The sequence below is a fragment of the Henckelia pumila genome, unplaced genomic scaffold (genome assembly GCF_033568475.1).
Source record: "Henckelia pumila isolate YLH828 unplaced genomic scaffold, ASM3356847v2 CTG_461:::fragment_3, whole genome shotgun sequence".
In the NCBI taxonomy this organism is placed as follows: Eukaryota; Viridiplantae; Streptophyta; class Magnoliopsida; order Lamiales; family Gesneriaceae; genus Henckelia; species Henckelia pumila.
Genome location: NW_027331831.1, coordinates 12,167,296 through 12,187,188, shown reverse-complemented (window position 1 = coordinate 12,187,188; position 19,893 = coordinate 12,167,296). Strand labels below are relative to the sequence as shown.

Below are 19,893 nucleotides of genomic sequence, written 5' to 3'. Positions count from 1 at the left end.
ATATATATATATATATATGTGTGTGTGTGTGTGTCCATATATAATATACGCACACTATGCTACAATTAATTAACCCGTACGTTACTACGTTTTACTTACAATATAGTTGTGAGACATATCGTCTGTTAATTAATATTTCATTTGACATTTTGTCCAATTATTTTTATTGAATTTTCGTCGTTTATCCTGCACGTGATTAACCAACTTTAAAACTATATTAAAACTCAATCAATATAATATTAAATGCATAGCTGATGGCATGAACCTATCCACACTTTGTCTCTTGTGGTGAAATTTGACCTGTTTTGATTTGTTTCTAGTGATATTTAGCATATTGTTTGGTACAACGGAGCAAAACTAGTTAATTACGCATGTGGAAGTAGATTTTTTTTCTTTTTTTTGGAACATGCAAGTAGTTGCTTATTTTCGAACGAAAAATTCATTAAATTCTTCCTCAGAAATTTAATTCACTGGTCTCCATGAAGAGATAAATTTAAACTTTATATTTTGGAAAAATAATTTTTTTGGTTCATCAACCTGTTTATTTTTTGTTTTGGTCGATTAACTTTTCATAAGTTTGGTTTTGGTACACTAATTTTTAGTTTTCGATTATTTTGGTTCAAATGCTGATGTGTTACCTTGAAATGATGACGTGACACCGAAAAATACTGACATGTCAAACTGTCACGTTAGAAACTTGACCAAAAAACTTAAAATTAAAAGTTAGTGTATAAAAACCAAACTTTGAAAAGTTAATGGATGGAATTTTTTTGTTTTGGAATTGAAAAAATGGACAAGTTAATTGACCAAAAAACTCAGTTTTTCTCATATTTTTGTAGGATCAAACACTTTTTTACAAAAAAATTATAGACAGTGAAAACCGTGCAATTCAAATATTTTAAATTATATATACAACTTAAACTTCATTTCTATATGGCTCTCCTAGTTTGAATAGACATCCATCTTACAATTCACATGAATCAAATCAAATATGTGGTCTGACTCTAATTATACCATTTGTAGGATAGAACACTTATCGGTTTATTAAAATTTATAGTTTGTGGTAACTATACAACACACATCTTTTTAAACTGTCCACCAACTCAAATGTCACTCTTATAATACAATAGAACTCACATATCTCCATTATGGTATGATATTGTCCACTTTGGGCATAAACCCTCATGATTTTACTTTTAAACTTCACCCAAAAGATCTCATATCAATGGAGATATGATCATTCCATATCGAAGTCACTCATCTTCATTGAGTTGGGCATAAACTCTCATGATTTTGTTTTTAGACTTCACCCAATCGACATCATATCAATGAAGATATTATTTCATATATTAACTCATGATATTTCTCTTGATTTTTCAATGTGGACTTTGGTTGCATTTCCAACATATCTCAACCATATTCTGAACATATTTTTTTTATAAGTATGGACAAAAATGGATGGGGTCTTGGTGATGCAAAAGTACTGGCTGAAACAACATTTTCAAACACAAATGAGATTTATTTTGCGAGTTGGCAAAGTTTGTATGATATGAGGGAAGGAATTAAATTTTTGTCGTGTTGTGGACCAATTATTTGAGGTTTGCCAAAATGGCGTGCCCAATGTGGACATCTCCACTTTTTCTTGACACTGATATTTTGAATAAATCAACAAACAACTATATTTCAAAACTAAAATAAAATATATAATATAAGTGTTCTCTTTTTTCAAAATATCCATCTCTATAATACACTTATTGCTTGCTTTTTTGGGAAATAAACTATGACATAAAACCTGAATACCCCGAACATTATATCGCATTCGACGTGGAAAAATGTATTTCAATATAATAAAATTTTATACGAAAATTCAGTATACTTGGAACAATATATTTTATGTCTCATGAATACTAGAAAATTATGTATCTATATATCTTATACGTGTGTAAATGCATATTCAAAAAAAAAAATCACGTGAGACTGTCTCACAAGCAGGGCTGGCATACCGGATCAAAATACCGAGTTTTTGGCATTCGTACCGAAATTTTTTAGATATACAGACATTTTTTCGGTATACCGAATTTTTTTCAGTATCTATAAGGTATCGATATGAATTTTTTCCGTATCAAAATTTCAAAATTTCAGTATCGGTATTGATATGAATTTTTTTTCATATCAATATTTTTGATACGGTATACCGAAAAACCACCCCTAAATTCACAAGTTAATTTTTTGAGATATATCTTCTATTTCATCATATTCATGAAAAAATATTATTTTTTGTTTCTCAAAAGTGCTATTTTTTATTTTATAGATCGGATCGATCATTCAATCTCAAGGATAAATATATGTTTCTCACAAGGGGAGTTGATATTTACACTCCATTCATGTGTAAAATATGTGTAACGCCCGAAAATTCGTCACGTAAATCCGCATACATAACTAGGAGATTTAATAATTTTAAAATAATGTGAAAATGTGTTGAATTGTTTTTATGAGTTAGTATGTGAATTATGTGATTTATTTGCATGCTTTAAATATTGTTTCGGCATTTAAATTTATATGATATGATTTATGAATTTATTTGAGAAAAATTATTTTATGATCGCATAGGCGGGACAGTGGACGGACGAGATGTTGTTCTAATCCAAAATATTTTATGAGATTTTTAGTAGCCTTAAAATATTATTTTAAGGTATTATTTCAAGAATATTATAGTGTTTATATATATATATATATATATATATATATATATATATATTTATAGGTCCGTTTTTACCCAAGATAAGTCATTTTAATGACTTTATTAAGCTTTAAAAATCCCATTAATTATAATTTCGGGATTTAAGGTTAAATATCAAATTTATATTGTATTTAAAAGTTTTAAAATTCTATATGTTTAGAGTATATATTTATCTTAATTATCTATTTATTTATTAAACCCAGATTATCTTTAAAAAAAAAAAGATTTACCCTATCTCACGCTTAAACTCTCTAAGCCGCCTCCCTCATCCTTCTTCCCCATCTCTCATGTTCTATGTCAGAGAACACAACACACACGATTTTTCTTGAGGTTTTTCGGCAAGGAATTTTCAAGCCGTTCGTCCCGGCGAGCCCGATACGCGTCAATTTCTTCGTTTTGTCCAAATCTTCAACAAGGCACGTCTCGAATCCGTTCTTGGCCACCATTTAAATCATATACACTGATTTTTACTATGAATGATTTGTTAATGCATGTGTTTTTAGAATTTAAGGATATTATTCATGATTCATACATGTAACCACGTTTTTGATGCATAAGGCTCATGTTGACGAGTTTTCTGACCACGGATTGATCGGGACTGCTGCACCTTTGTTAGGGGGTCGATCTAGGATCCCTTGGGGTCAGGTTTGGTGGGTGGAAAGGGTCTGAAGTGGCTTGAATCAGGAATGAAAGCCGCTGGTATAGGGCTGTGCGCGCAGGATGAGCAATTTTGGGAGATTGACTCGTTCTTGGTCCACAGAGCGTGTTTTAGGGTGATTCCAGTTGGGTTAGAACCGCAAGACAAAGTGAAAGGTATTACAGGTGGTCCTCCGGCCGGTGGTGGCCGGAGTGAGGCGGCCGAATGGCCAAAAGTCCGGCGTCGCACGCAGCACGCGAGCAAAATTTGGCAGATTTTATTTTGGTTCGTTCTCCTTCGTTAGGACTCTGTTTGGGCTGGTTTTTGGCTTTCTGGAAACGTCTTAAAGTCTTCTAGGTGTAGATGGAGTTGCTCTGGCAAGGGGTGGCCGGAGCAGGCCGACAGCAGGCCATGAAGGCCTGCTGCTCACGGCCGAGGGCATGGTAAGGGGGGGCTGTTCGGGTTTTAGGGTTTAGGGCAGTCCGGGTCGGGTCTTTGGGGTCCGGGTTGGGTTTTTGGGTCATGGGTCAAGTTATTTGGGTCCGGGTCCGGGTTAGACTAGTTGGGCTCGGGTATTTTTAATTTTTAAATAATTATTAGTTTAAGTGGTTTTTGGGCCAATTAGTTAAATAGAAAATTATTTGGGCCTCCAAATAATTTTATTTTGGGATTTAAATAATTTATTTAAGTTAGCCCAATAATTTTTATGGGCTTGGGAGTCCATGAGAATTTTTGGGCCAGTTTGTGAATTTTTGAGTCAGTCTAGGAATTTTTTACTTTAAGTGTATTGGTCAGCAACTCGAACAAGTCCATGGAAAATAAAAAGGGTCCGTAAATATATATTTAATTCATGCATGTATTTTATTAGTTATATAAGTATGATTTTTAAGAAAATAAATTAAATATATATTTACGGGCAAAATTTTCATGAAATAAAGAAATAATGAGAATTTTTAAGTTCATGCATCATGTAAGAATTTTTATGATAAATTTAATTAAATGCATGTTAAGAAAAATATATTTTATGGAAGTTGAAGTAAAGGTGGAAAGTGATGTGGTTGGAGGCCGGGATACCTGGGCCCGGTGACCTTCCTAATGATGTATAAGTATGATGAGCTTATGAATCCAGCTGAGAGGGCTGGTGAAGTGGCAGCACAGAGGTGGAAACCCCACCGCCGCGTACGTTGGTTTTTAGATTGATCAATCGCTTAGTATGATGCCACCGACATGGATACGACCTGTTAAGAACTAAGAAATCATGATAAGTTATTTTATGAGATTTATTAAGTATGATGATACATGTTTAGCATTATGATAAATCAGTATAATTATTTTATTTCATGTTTATATGTATATAATTTTAAGATCATGCACGTATATTTATATTCACGTATTTTATATGATGTGTGCTTGTGTGTGGTTTTATTTTGTTATATAAGGATAGAACGTGCTGAGCCTCTAGGCTCACTAGATTTAAATGGTGCAGGTGAGTGGAATGTTAATGAAGTTAATGTGTTCCCAACTGGCGGCGAGGGCGTATGAGTATCCAGGCGGCTAGAACCCGTGACCATAGCTCTATCACGATATTTATGTTAAGATATAAAATATGTATTTCCGCACATGTTTTATTATTTTGGATTGTTAGTATATGCATGGATTTTAGATTTAAGTATTTATTTTCTAAGTTTTCATGGATTTTTGTGAAAGAGATATTATTTAGGAATTTTATTATGGAAATTTTTATAAATGATTATTTAGTAATTAATGTTAGGTATTTAGTTGCATGCTTGTACTTTTATTATTATTTATGTTTATCGTGTAGATGCATATTAAATTAAAAAAATTATTTTTATGTATCATGTATATATATATATGTATTGCATATATATTTTTATATTCATTATTTTATAATTAGAGATAGAGATAAAAAAAAATCAGTAGTACTTTTAGGAGGTTTCAATATGTGTCTAATTTACTCACAAATGGAGTGCAAATAATTCATTGTTGTTATAAATCATAATAAAAATAGAGAGATGGGTAGAGAGAATTCATGAGATTAGAGAGAAATCATATGAGTCAATACTCAGGTGCAAATTTCATTGAACTCAATCACCCCTATTTATAGGAAAATATTACAAGATACAAATCTGTACAAATATTACGTGAGGCCTCGATTCTAATCATCTAATCTTAGGGTAATGCAATTGATTAACGCAATTAAACAAAAGGATTAAAGAAATAAAAACAAATTTAAAAGGATGCTCGCTCGATTGGTAAGATCTTACCGATCGAGCGGCCAAAATAATCCAAGACTCTGCCCAGAAAATTTAGGACCCCCGCTCGATCGATAAAATCTTACCGATCGAGCGGACACAAAATGTCCAACTCTCTGCCTCGGTACAGGGGTGCTCGCTCGATCGGTAAGATTCAACCGATCGAGCAAGAGGCTCTGTACCAGAAAAATTCTGGTTTTCTTCTCTAAATCAAACTCAACTCAAACCATAACACCAAACATAATATCTCATTCAACAATATACAAAAGGATAGGGTCTAGAGTTATACAATCTTCAACAATATAACATGCATAAAGTCCATCTAGTTTGGACTTATTCAAAATACAAAAAGGAGTTCGAAACATAAACGACTCCTAACATCCAAGCCTCACTCTATCCTCTCAACCATCTAGCCATGCTGCCTCTGACTCGGTCCTGCCCCACCTGTTGCCAAGTACACATACAAACAAAGATAACAGCCGGATAATCTGGTGAGAATAATATTTCCAGTAAAAGAGACTATCATAAATAACACATAATATATCAAAACATGATATATATTCAAATTCCACATAATCTTCAAGTAATTCATTCAACTGCGGAATTAAGATGATATGCATGACTTTAAAACTTCTGGATTAACAGACTCAGATAATCAAAAGGAATTATTCTTTCTTTCTTTCTTCGGTTTGGGATCCCGAGGTTATAATATTCAACAATCACATTGAACTCCCCTTTCGAGGTGGACGAGGTATATTTTAATCCTCTAAACTCTAGGGCATTATAGTGAGTTAATCGACACTTGTAGTAAATCGCCTACCAAGGCCACTCAACTATAATCTCCAGATCGTCTAATTCAAAATGAATAATCAATCGGTTCAATATGAATGCATATGAAATCTCATGCACTCAAATATCAATTCAATCATAAGTTGAAATAAGCATATAAACATGCAATATGTGATTTCCTCTAGGACACTCGAATCAATCCGGATTCGAGTTAACCGTCCTATTTCATTCCAAAGTCGTCTTATACCTTCTCGTCGTTTCACAATCTTCAATCTGTAAAACAATAATACTCCATTCAATATCTATTCAAGATCTTTGATCGATAAGTAAGAAATCGATACTATACCGACTCAAATCTTCCAAACTGATCGAAGCTGCAATTTCGCAACTCCAAGGACTTCGAATCAATCTAACAGAAGAAGTCACAAGATCAATATCGATATCAAAACCTCATCAAACTCGGTATAATCAAATCAATAGAAACGATATCCTGAAACTCAAACTGACGGCATAACGACTATATTTTGATAAACTGAAAACGCAGACAGCATAATATCAATCCAAACAACTCATAACAATCATCATTCAAACATTAAAACTCAAATCCAACACATCTCAAAACCCACAATTTCGAAATATGCTGCCAACAATCATAACAATTCCGAACGACGCTCTATTTCAATTCCGTCTGAGAATAAACGATAAGAATTATCTCAAGAACATCATACTCGAAATAGATCCAATTCCAACTACATCCGAAAAATAAAACATATCTGATCAGAGAGAAACTTACGATAGAACGAAGCTCTCAATGCAGTGACTGCAAATATCACTTCAGAATTAAATTACAACGGACGGATCGAGCTAAAATAGAAATCACAAAGCTTGAGGAAAAGATGGGGCAACTTCCATGGAGGAAATCGACTTGGAGGGGAAAGTTTGAAGATATGAAGACTTAGTCAAAGTCCAAGATTATATAACAAATCAAATTTTTGCGTTTTAGTCCCTGAAAATTCTGAAAATTGCAAAATAGTCTCTGATCAATAAAAAGTCTGATCTCGAATTCTGAAATCACAGATTATCTCAAATAAAGTTAATTAAGATAATTTGGGGCGTTACAATTCTCCCCCTCTAAGAATAGATTTCGTCCTCGAAATCTAAGATATCAACTCATAAAAAAGAATAAAGAATTCAAGAACAGAATTAAGGACTCACGTCAGATAAACAAATCCGGAAATCTCTGCCACATATCAGATTCTGTCTCCCAAGTCGCTTCTTCGACTCCGTGACGACTCCACTGAACTTTCACCAAAGGAATTGATTTGGTTCTGAGCTGTTTCTCCTTTCTGTCAAGGATCTGAATCGGTCTCTCGAAATAACTCAGAGTTTCATCAAGTTCGGCTTCATCAGGCTGAAGAACATGAGAAGGATCGGGATGGTATTTCCTCAACATCGAGACGTGAAATACGTCGTGAATACCAGATAAAGAAGGAGGAAGTGCTAATATGTAGGCTAGATCGTCTATCTTCTGTAAAATCTCATACGGACCGATGAATCTCGGTAGGGATGGCAATTTTCCCCGCGGGTTCAGGTCCCCGCGGGGAAAAACTGAAACGGGGGCAGGTTCGGGGGAGAGTTTCGGGTTCGGGTTCGGGGATTTTTTTAAAATCCCCGAACTGGAGTGGGGCGGGTATGGGGATGCTATCCCCACCCCCGAACCCGCCCCGATATCCCCGAAAATAAATAAATAAATAATAATAATAATAATAATAATAATAATAATAAATACACACACTCATCATCATATAATAAATTTTTCTTGAATTTATTTAGAATTTTCAGCGTATATATGTTAAAGATATTTGAATCACTAAGTTGAATTATTTGATATTTGAGACTTGAAATGTCTCAAATTTTTTTTATATAAATCTAGAATTTATGAATATTTTCCAAAATTTAGAGTTGGAGTTTGAGCATTTTCTAAGGCAGTACCCAAAAATATAATATTAATGATTTTTGGAATGTAAAAAGATCATTGTTGGAAAATTGAATATTTTATGTTTGATGTCCACGGGGACGAGTTTGGGGATTTCCCCACAGGTTCGGGGATCCACCCCATCACAATCTCATTTTCATCTCTACAATGGGTTCGGGTTCGGGGATGGGGGTTTAGTCCCCACGGGTTCGGGGACGGGGATTCCCCGAATATGTAGAATCGGGGATGGGGACGGGGACGGGGATGGGTTTTTAATTTGGGGACGGGGATGGGGATGGCAAACCCATCCCCGCCCCGCCCCGTTGCCATCCCTAAATCTCGGTGACAACTTCCCTTTCTTCCCAAATCTAACAGTACCTCTAAACGGAGAAATCTTCAAAAATACACGTTCTCCTTGATCAAAAGATAGAGGTCTGCGACGGATATTCGCATACTTCGCTTGTCGGTCCTGAGCAGTCTTCATTCTCAATCGAATAATCTTTACCTGCTCAGCCATCTCACGAATCATATCTGGTCCCAAGTCTAGGGACTCAGACATCTCATCCCAGTACAGAGGAGATCTGCACTTCCTTCCGTACAACGCTTTGAATGGTTCCATTCCTATACTCGACTGGAAGCTGTTGTTGTACGAAAACTCCACAAGAGGCAACGAATCCTGCCAACTAGTGCCAAAATCAATCACTACTGCTCGTAGCATATCCTCCAGAGTCTGAATCGTCCGCTCTGATTGACCGTCGGTCTAAGGATGGTATGCGGTACTCAAGTGCAAACGAGTACCAAGAGCCTCCTGTAGACTAAGCCAGAAATGAGAAGTAAATCGAGGATCTCGGTCTGGAACAATCGATCTCGGCACACCGTGCAATCTGACAATCTCTCTGACATACAACTCGGCCATCTGATCATGACGATATGTCATTCGATACGGAATAAAACAAGCAGACTTCGTCAAACGGTCAATCACTACCCAAATGGCATCGCATCCTCAAACAGAACGGGGTAGTTTCGTGACGAAATCCATCGAAATATGATCCCACTTCCATTTCGGAACAGATAAACTGTGCAGAAGACCACCCGGCCTCTTTCTCTCTGCCTTCACCTGCTGGCAGTTCAAACAACGGGATACAAACCTCGCAACATCATTCTTCATCTTCTTCCACCAAAACTGACTCTTCAGGTCGTTATACATCTTTCGGCCTCCTGGATGAACACTGAACCGACTGCAATGTGCCTCTCGCAGAATTCGCTGTCTCATCTCAGAAATATCAGGCACAACAATATGGTTATTCACAAATAAAACATCATCCCTGACCTGAAACTCAGACTGGTGTCCAGATCTCACTTTTTCTATCGAATGCTGAATACTCTCATCGGATTTATGTGCTTCTCTGATCGACGCAAACAACTCTGGCTCGGCCTGGATAACACAAACTCTGATATGACTCCTATCTGATTCAAACTCCAATCCAGAATTTCAACAGTCGTCAATCAAACGAGACACACCGATGGTCGAAAGAGATAAGGAACAAAGCTTGCGACTCAAAGCATCGGCAGCTTCATTCGACTTTCCCGAGTAATATTTAATCTCGTAATCGAAGTCCTTCAATAAATCTAGCCATCTTCTCTGTCTCATATTCAACTCAGACTGCGAATATAAGTACTTAAGACTCTTATGATCAGAAAAGATCTCAAAAGACTCACCATACAAATAGTGACGCCAAATCTTCAAGGCAAATACAATAGCAGCGAGTTCAAGATCATGAACTGGATAGCGAGTCTCGTGCGGTTTCAACTGCCTCGACGCATACGCTATCATGTGCTTCCTCTGCATAAGAATACAACCAAGACCAGAATGGGAAGCATCGCAATACACCGTAAAATCTCCAGAACCTGATGGAATAGAAAGTATCGGAGCGCTAGTCAATCTCTTCTTCAACTCAATGAAACTGGCCTCACACTCTTCAGTCCAAACGAAAGGAGCATTCTTTCGAGTCAGCTGGGTAATCGGCGTCGCAATAGAAGAGAAACCTAGAACAAATCTGCGATAGTAACCCGCTAAACCCATAAAACTTCGAATTTCAAGCACAAAAGTCGGCCTACGCCAGTTCATAACTGCCTCGATCTTGCTGGGATCAACAGAAATCCCATCTCCAGAGATAATGTGACCAATAAAAATGACTCGGTCCAACCAAAACTCGCACTTCGACAGTTTGGAAAACAACTGTTCAGTTCTCAAAATCTGCAAAACAATCTTCAGATGCTCTGCATGATCAGCACAGCTCTTCGAATAGATCAGGATATCGTCAATGAAAATAATAACAAACTCATCTAAAAAGTGCTGAAATATTCGGTTCATCAACCCCATAAAGACTGCTGGGGCGTTAGTCAAACCGAACGACATGAAAAGAAATTCAAAATGGCCATACCTCGTCCTAAACGCAGTCTTAGGAACATCCTCTTCTCGCACTCTCAGCTGATGATACCCAGACCTCAAATCTATCTTCGAATAAATACACGAACCCTGTAATTGATCAAAAAGATCATCTATACGAGGTAAAGGATGTCTGTTCTTAACCGTCGCCTGGTTCAGTTGGCGGTAGTCAATGCAGAGACGCATAGAGCCATCTTTCTTTCTAACAAATAAAACAGGAGCACCCCAAGGCGATACACTAGGTCGAATGTATTCCTTGGCAATCAATTCCTCCAACTGCTCCTTCAATTCCTTCAATTCAATCGGAGCCATTCTATACGGCGCTAGAAATTGGCTGAGTACCTGACGTCAGTTCGTTGCCAAATTCAAGCTCACGAATAGGCGGTAATCCCGGAATCTCATCCGAGAACACATCAGGAAACTCTCTAACCACTGGTATGTCAGTCAACATTGGGCTAGACTTCAAAACATCCACTGCATAGATCAGAAAACCCTTTGCTCCTCTCTGCAACAGTCTAGTCATAGACAAAACAGAAATCAAAGGAATTCTAGATCGAGAACCCTTACCAAATCTCCACTTATTTGTCATTTCTGGTCTGAAACGAACTACCTTCTGAAAACAATCCACTGTAGCCATGTACTCAGTCAAAACATCTATACCAACTATACAGTCAAAGTAAGACAAACCAAGTATAACACAGTCGAACTCTATCAAATTCCCTTCACTACTCAATTCACAATTTCTAACAAAATTCCTCGAAACAATTCCTCCACCCAAAGGTGAAGTAACAGAAACCACAGCAGGTAACGGCTCAAAAGGTAAGACATGCTTCAATACAAATTTTTCAGATATGAAAGAGTGAGATGCACCCGTATCTATCAAAATATAAGCAGGATAACCAAAGATTGTACAGTTACCTGCAATCACATCATCAGGTGCTGTCTGATCCTGATCCTCATTCAGAGCAAAAACTCTCGCCTGCTGTCGAGGAGGTTGGTTCAAGTTCTAGTTACCTCCTTGATGATTCTGTTGTTGGGTCTAGAAAGAGTGAATTGCATTCGCTTGCCTCTGAGGTGGTGCGGATTGTCTAGAAGAATTTCCACTCTGCGCTTGCTCAGAACTCCGCTGAGGACAAAGACTTGCATAATGTCCCGTCTGCTGACAGATGTAGCAATTCCCAAAAATTCCTCTACACTGGTCGCTGGAGTGACGACCTCCACACTTGTTACAAGAAGCTCCAGAGGAACCTGAACCCTGTCCCAAACTATACTGATTCGAGCCACCAGAGCTCGAAGAACTGCTTCCTGATTTCTTAAACTGCTTTCCTTTCGATCGGTAATAATCCTTTCTGTTGCCTCCACTACTACCACCCTCGGATCTCTGAGGTTGATTCTGATATTGAGACGGTTGGTTCTGGAACTGTCTCTGTTGCTGCTGAGATGCAACCTGATTCCCTCTGCCTCATCAGCCCTGCCTCAGCACCCTTGGCCTGATCCATTGCCTCAGCAAAGTTATTGGGCCTTCCAGTATTCACCAGAGTGAAGATATCAGGATTCAAGTCATTGATGAATTGATCAGCTTTAGCTTCTTCGTTGTCGGAAATGTGAGGTGCGAACCTCAACAAGCTGTCAAACTTGGCAATATATTCCTCAATATTTAAGTTTCCTTGCTTCAGATTTGCGAACTCGGCACCTTTATCCTTTCGGTACGAAACTGGAAAGAACCGTAAAGAACTCAGATTTAAAAAGATTCCAGTCAATAGCTGTACCTCGATTCTCAAAAGTCCTCTTTGTTGCAATCCACCAGTTCTTCACAACTCCTCGTAATTGATGAATAACTAGTCTGATTCTGCGGTCATCAGAATAATCGAGAGAATCAAAAAGCTGGTCTATGTCGTCCAACCAACTCTCGCAGTCAACTGGATTCTCCGTACCCTTCAAAATCGGGGGTCGGAAAGATTTGAACCTCTTCAGTAAGGTCTCCATAGGCGTAGCTGTTGCATCCATCTAATCGGTTACTGTACTGCCCTATTCGTTTGGAGGAGTGTTCACAGGCGGATTCTCATTCGGAGTAACAACTGGCGGTGTGTTCCTATTCAACATTCTTCGAGAACCCATAATCTGATAATCAGAGGTTAGGACACAAATAATCCAATTCTCATAATTCCATAAAGTCCAAAACCTTCTCTGAAAAATTGTACTACTTCGAGAATATTCACATTCGATCCAGAAACCAACAATTGATATCTCAAGTAAATTCATGCTTTATAAATTAAATCACATAATCATGTAATTCAAATAATTCTCAATCAGTAAAGCATGCTCGCATCGTATTTAATAAATCAATTAAATAACTCAAACACATGCGAGAAGCCAATTCAAGAGGACTCGATCTACCCCGCTCTCTTCTAAATTTAGTCCAAGATCTTAACGCTTTGATACCACTTAATGTGAGGCCTCGATTCTAATCATCTAATCTTAGGGTAATGCAATTGATCAACGCAATTAAACAAAAGGATTAAATTAAAAAAAATTTAAAAGGGATGCTCGCTCGATCGGTAAGATCTTACCGATCGAGCGACCAAAATAATCCAAGACTCTGCCCAAAAAATTTAGGACCCCCGCTCGATCGGTAAAATCTTACCGATTGAGCGGACACAAAATGTCCAACTCTCTGCCTCGGTACAGGGGTGCTCGCTCGATCGGTAAGATTCAACCGATTGAGCGAGAGGCTCTGTACCAGAAAAATTATGGTTTTCTTCTCTAAATCAAACTCAACTCAAACCATAACACCAAACATAATATCCCATTCAACAAGATACAAAAGGATAGGGTCTAGAGTTATACAATCTTCAACAATATAGCATGCATAAAGTCCATCTAGTTTGGACTTATTCAAAATACAAAAAGGAGTTCGAAACATAAACGACTCCTAACATCCAAGCCTCACTCTATCCTCTCAACCATCAAGTCATGCTGCCTCTGACTCGGTCCTACCCCACCTGTTGCCAAGTACACATACAAACAAAGACAACAGCCGGATAATCCGGTGAGAATAATATTCCCAATAAAAGAGACTAGCATAAATAACACATAATATATCAAAACATGATATATATTCAAATTCCACATAATCTTCAAGTAATTCATTCAACTGCGGAATTAAGATGATATGCATGACTTTAAAACTTCTGGATTAACAGACTTAGATAATCAAAAGGAATTATTTTTTCTTTCTTTCTTTGGTTTGGGATCCCGATGTTATAATATCTAACAATCACACCAAACTCCCCTTTCGAGGTGAACGAGGTATATTTTAATCCTCTAGATTTTAGGGCATTATAGTGAGTTAATCGACACTTGTAGTAAATCGCCTACCAAGGCCACTCAACTATAATCTCCAGATTGTCTAATTAAAAATAAATAATCAATCGGTTCAATATGAATGCATATGAAATCTCATGCACTCAAATAACAATTAAATCATAAGTTCAAATAAGCATATAAACATGCAATATGTGATTTTCTCTAGGGCACTCGAATCAATCCGAATTCAAGTTAATCGTCATATTTCATTCCAAAGTCGTCTTATACCTTTTCGTCGTTTCACAATCTTCAATCTGTAAAACAACAATACTCCATTCAATATCTATTCAAGATCTTTGATCGATAAGTAAAAAATCGATACTATACCGGCTCAAATCTTCCAAACTGATCGAAGCTGCAATCTCGCAACTCCAAGGACTTCGAATCAATCTAACAGAAGATGTAACACCTAGAATTTCTTTACGTTAACCGTAATGCATAATTAGGAGATTTAAATATTTTAAATAGAATTAAATAATTATTTTAAGGTTTATTTCATTGGAAAATTTAGGTATTATATATATAAATATTTTAAAATTCATTTTTCACCTAATTGGGTCATTTTAAGGGTCTTTAGTGCACTTTTAGTTTGGGCTACTTATTTATTTCAAAAATATGATATTTTTGGGTCCAAAATCTATCTTGGGCTGAAGTTTAATTATTTTCTTTGAAGCCCAAAAATCAGGAGCCGGCCCATGATCCAAGTTTTAAAAGCCCGATCGAAACCCTTATCTTTCACCATCTTCTTCACGTCATTCTTCTTCAAGCAGGGAACTCCATTTCCGCCTCTTTCACTTGCACACACCACACCCGAAATCTTTATTTTCCAAGATTTTTACGGTTTATCGATCCCCACGTCGCAAGCTCCGTTTCTACACTTTTATTTCGTGGATTGAGGCATGTTCGATTTTCTCCCTCTCGCCATTTAGATCGTATTATGTGCATTGTTTGAGGTTAAAAATCTGTGTTGTGCATTTGCCTATGGTTGTAGGTTTATGATTTTAAGTTCACACACGATTTTGGTTGGAAACTTGATTTTTTTTTTTTGAAAGCTTCTGAGGCTGTTTCGAGAGGGAGTTGCCCCTGGTTCGGTCTTAGTGCGGGTTTATTGAGGAAATGGCCTGTTAATGGTTGAGTTTGGAGGGCCTTCGAGTTTAATGGTGGCCGATTTTGGTCAGGGGAAGTTGTGCGAAGGGGGAGTGGGGAAAAAAATGTCAGGGCCACGGCTCAGCCCTAAGAGCCCTAGCTCGGGCCGTGGTTGGGGAAGGCTAGTTTGGCAGGACCCTGGAGAGGTCCTGCCGGCGCAGCTTTGGCTAGGGGTGGCCGGAGCAGAGAGATGGAAGGCTGGGAAAGAGGCTCTGCGCAGGGTGAGCGTAAGGGGAAGAACGCTGGGTTGGGTTGCTGATGGGCCAAACTCGGGTTGGTGGTCTGGGCTGGGTCCGGGCGGATAGTGGTCCGGGTCGGGTCAAGGTATTAGGATTATAGCTTTGGGTTCGGGTCATATTTTTATTTGGGCCAAACAATTCATTTAGGAGCCCAAGTTAATTAATTGGGTCAAATTTAATATGGGGCCTAAAACTGATATTGGGCTTGAGTAGTTAATTTTTAGGTATGAATTAATATTTTGTGGGCTTAAATGAATTAAAATAGTAATTAGGGTCCAATAAGTTTATTTGGGCTCAATTCTTTTAAATAGGCAAATCCTAATTGGGTCGGTTAAATCAATTAGGGAGCCCAATTGTCTTTTAGGTCTAAAAGTTTTTTTTTTTGGGTTTTAATAGTAATCATTTTTTTTGTCTTAAGGTATTAATCTGGGGTTAGAGAAAATAAATAAGTGTAATTGGGTCATATTTAGTTTCAAGACTTAAGTTAAGGGGCAACAACTCGAACCAGCCGTGGCAAAATAATAGTTCGTAAATATATATTTAATAGACGTATATGTAATATTCTGATACGAAAAATTATTTTTATAAAAATAAACTAAATATATATTTACGGGCAAAGTTTTCAAGGAAAATTAATATTTATTTCATGATTCATGCATATGATCTACGTTAAATTGATGGCATGTTAAAAAAAATAATTTTGGGATAATTGATGTGATTTGTGACAAACATGGGACTGGAGGTTGGGATACCGGGCCCGATGACCTTTCCACTTACGATTAAGAGCCTATGGATCCCCAAAGGTTGGGTAGTGGCATAGGGCGTTAGGGGTTACACCCCACAGGCCGCCACCACGTACGTTGTTTATAGATTGATCAATCAAATTATGTTACATTTCACTGATATGACCCACAACAAAGATTTTATGATTATGACATGCCATATTTATGTTATGTAATTATGATATGATTATGTTATGAATTATTATTACGCATATGATTTTACATTCATGCATGCATTAAAATCCTCAGGTTATTTTTATATGCGTCATGTGCTTGCATGTGGTTTTATTTAGTAGTACTTGTTATGTATATTATAGAGCATGCTGGGCCTGTAGGCTCAATAGATCTAAATGGTGCAGGTGAGTTTGATTCAGTAGCTGATGACTTGGTCCCGACTGGCGGCGAGAACCTTTGAGCATCCACTGCTAGCTTGCTTGCCCGTGACCATTGCAGTATTTACTTCCGCATTTCTCTTAGATTTTACTGAGGACTGTAATAAGTTATTTACAGTGCATGATTGTCTTTTTACTACTCATGCTATGATTTGATTATGTTTGGATATTTTAAACTATGTATTTTCACATTTTGCGATATCGTATTTCGCGCGCTTTCATATCCTTTAATTTAATTAAGCGTTTTAAAATTTGCTAGAGATTCAACCAATTTATTATATATTATATCACTTGGAATAAAATTATTTTCAGTAATGACGCATATATGTATGGGCATATATGTGGTATTTAAATTTATATTTTAAAAAAAAATTTCCTCGAGTTTTCGGTCGTTTCAACTTGGTATCAAAGCATGGTCCTTGGAGGGTAAGCTAGCCTGCTACGTGGAGCTCAGAAGTCGCATCGCCAGTCTGTGAGTTTAAATGTTTTAAGTATATGCTTTTGAATGAGACCCATTAGTTAAATTTCACTGAAATTTATTTTATAAGCGCTTTCCTAAATTAAATACTTAGTTATGCAATACGGTTACATGAGGATTTTTGGGAATTGCAGCATGGCTCCGAGGCGCGTTTTGAGACAGAAGGACCTCGAGGGTGCGGACCAGGGTGATGATCAGCGGGAGCCACCTCCACCACCAGCTCTGCCACTTACAGCATTTGAGAGAGCTAGCGTGGACATGCTAGCAGGCATCACTAGGCTACTGGAGCATCAAGCCGATCGGCCTAGGAAGACTTGCGAGGAGGACATCACTGAGAGGTTCCGCAGGCAGGATCCCAAGGAGTTTGCAGGGACCACTGATCCGTTAGTTGCTGAGGAGTGGATCCGATCCTTAGAGACAATTTTTGCTTATATGGTGATTCAGAATGCTGACCGAGTTCGTTGCGCCATCTACATGCTGAAAGATGATGCAGCCCTTTGGTGGGAGGGCGCCGTGATTGGATTGGATGTGGCGGGGATGACTTGGAGGGACTTTAGGACCGTGTTCTTTGAGAAGTACTTCACGGAGGATGTTCGCAGTCGACTGGTCCGCGATTTTCTGACTCTCCGACAGGGAGACCGCTCTGTGGCCGAGTATGTGAAGAAGTTTGAGCCCGGGTGCCACTTTGTACCCATGATAGCCAAGGATGAGAGAGAGAGACTTCGACACTTCACCGATGGCTTGAGGCCCAACATCAAGCATGATGTTTTTATGGCCGATGTGGCGACGTATAAGACAGCGGTGAACAGGGCGTATCGGTCGGAGATAGGGAGGAGAGAGATGCAGGCCGAGTATCAGCGAAAGAGGCAGTTCCAACAGCCATCTCGGGGACAGTCTTCGTAGCAGCCTGCGAAGAGATCTTACCTTGGGTCGTCTAAGGGCCCAAATCCCCCTAGACCGCAGCAGCCCCAGCAGCAGAGGCCACAGGGCCAGCCCAGACAGCAGCAGCAGCAGGGGGCGGTTGCCCCTAACCCTGGAGGAGTGCCCGTCTGTAGGTCGTGTCAGAGGCCCCACTCCGGTCAGTGTATGGCAGGTTCAGGCAGGTGCTATCACTACGGGGAGCCGGGTCACGTTTCGAAGAACTGTCCGAGGAGGAAGCAGACGACGGGGCGCCTGTTTGTGATGCAGGCTGGGAGGCTGATCCTGACACTTTGCTTATCACAGGTAATTCTCATTTATGATTAGCCGCCACTCTTGGGTTGTTTAGTTAATGATTTGCTTGGACAATTATGCTATCGTTTGTACTTGTGATTTAGAACTGCATGCTTAAGTTTTATTGGAATTGTTGAATTTATGGATTTGCGTATTTAGGATGGATTTTGTTGGCAACTGGGATGAATTATTATGCTAGTTGGTACAGTCTATATCTGTTTGGGAACTTTTCTGCGTGCAGGGAAAATTAGTATTAGAGGTGTTGCGACATTTGCATTGTTCGATTCTGGAGCAACACACTCTTTTATCTCCCAGTCTTTCATTGAGCGGGTGGGTATTGTACCCGAGGTGTCTAGTTCAGGGTACGATATTACCGTGCCTTCTGGTGAGGTTCTCTTTACCACCAGTGTTATCAGTGGTTTGGAGTTGGATTTTGAGGGGTATGTGGTTAGAGCTGATTTGGTGGTTTTGCCGATGTCGGGGTTTGATCTTATTTTGGGTATGGATTGGTTGACGGTCAATGGAGCTTCGATCGATTTCTGGGAGAGCACAGTAGCATTGAAGCCATTGAGTGGGGATCCGATTTCCTTTTATGCAGCCCATAGAATTTCTTTACGTTAACCGTAATGCATAATTAGGAGATTTAATCATTTTAAATCGAATTAAATAATTATTTTAAGGTTTATTTCATTGGAAAATTTAGGTATTATATATATAAATATTTTAAAATTCATTTTTCACCTAATTGGGTAATTTTAAGGGTTTTAGTGCACTTTTAGTTTGGGCTACTTATTTATTTCAAAAATATGATATTTTTGGGTCCAAAATCTATCTTGGGCTAAAGTTTAATTATTTTCTTTGAAGCCCAAAAATCAGGAGCCGGCCCATGATCCAAGATTTAAAAGCCCGATCGAAGCCCTTATCTTTCACCATCTTCTTCACGTCGTTCTTCTTCAAGCAGGGGACTCCATTTCCGCCTCTTTCACTTGCACACAACTCACCCAAAATCTTTATTTTCCAAGATTTTTACGGTTTATCGATCCCCACGTCGCAAGCTCCGTTTCTACACTTTTATTTCGTGTATTGAGGCATGTTCGATTTTTTCCCTCTCACCATTTAGATCGTATTATGTGCATTGTTTGAGGTTAAAAATCTGTGTTGTGCATTTGCCTGTGGTTGTAGGTTTATGATTTTAAGTTCACACACGATTTTGGTTGGAAACTTGATTTTTTTTTTTTTTTGAAAGCTTCTGAGGCTATTTCGAGAGGGAGTTGCCCCTGGTTCGGTCTTAGTGCGGGTTTATTGAGGAAATGGCCTGTTAATGGTTGAGTTTGGAGGGCCTTCGAGTTTAATGGTGGCCGATTTTGGTCGGGGGAAGTTGTGCGAAGGGGGAGTGGGGAAAAAAATGGCAGGGC

At 38.3% G+C, this 19,893-nt stretch overlaps 1 protein-coding gene across 1 annotated transcript; it reads left to right on the top strand.

Annotated features, from left to right (window-relative positions):
• Positions 1-17,377: 17,377 nt before the first annotated feature.
• On the top strand, positions 17,378-19,668 carry LOC140872014 (uncharacterized). Its single transcript, XM_073274752.1, has 4 exons — positions 17,378-18,165; positions 18,360-18,490; positions 18,720-18,977; positions 19,661-19,668. The coding sequence occupies exons 1-4, from the start codon at positions 17,378-17,380 to the stop codon at positions 19,666-19,668; spliced, it is 1,185 nt and encodes a 394-aa protein (XP_073130853.1).
• Positions 19,669-19,893: the final 225 nt, after the last annotated feature.

Excerpts from the sequence above, each read along its gene's own strand:
- LOC140872014 (XM_073274752.1), top strand. The coding sequence starts at position 17,378 with ATGAGGATTTTTGGGAATTGCAGCATGGCTCCGAGGCGCGTTTTGAGA. Across the intron at positions 18,166-18,359 it reads CCATCTCGGGGACAGTCTTC|GTTCAGGCAGGTGCTATCAC; the intron begins GTAGCAGCCTGC and ends AGTGTATGGCAG. Across the intron at positions 18,491-18,719 it reads TGACACTTTGCTTATCACAG|GGAAAATTAGTATTAGAGGT; the intron begins GTAATTCTCATT and ends TTCTGCGTGCAG.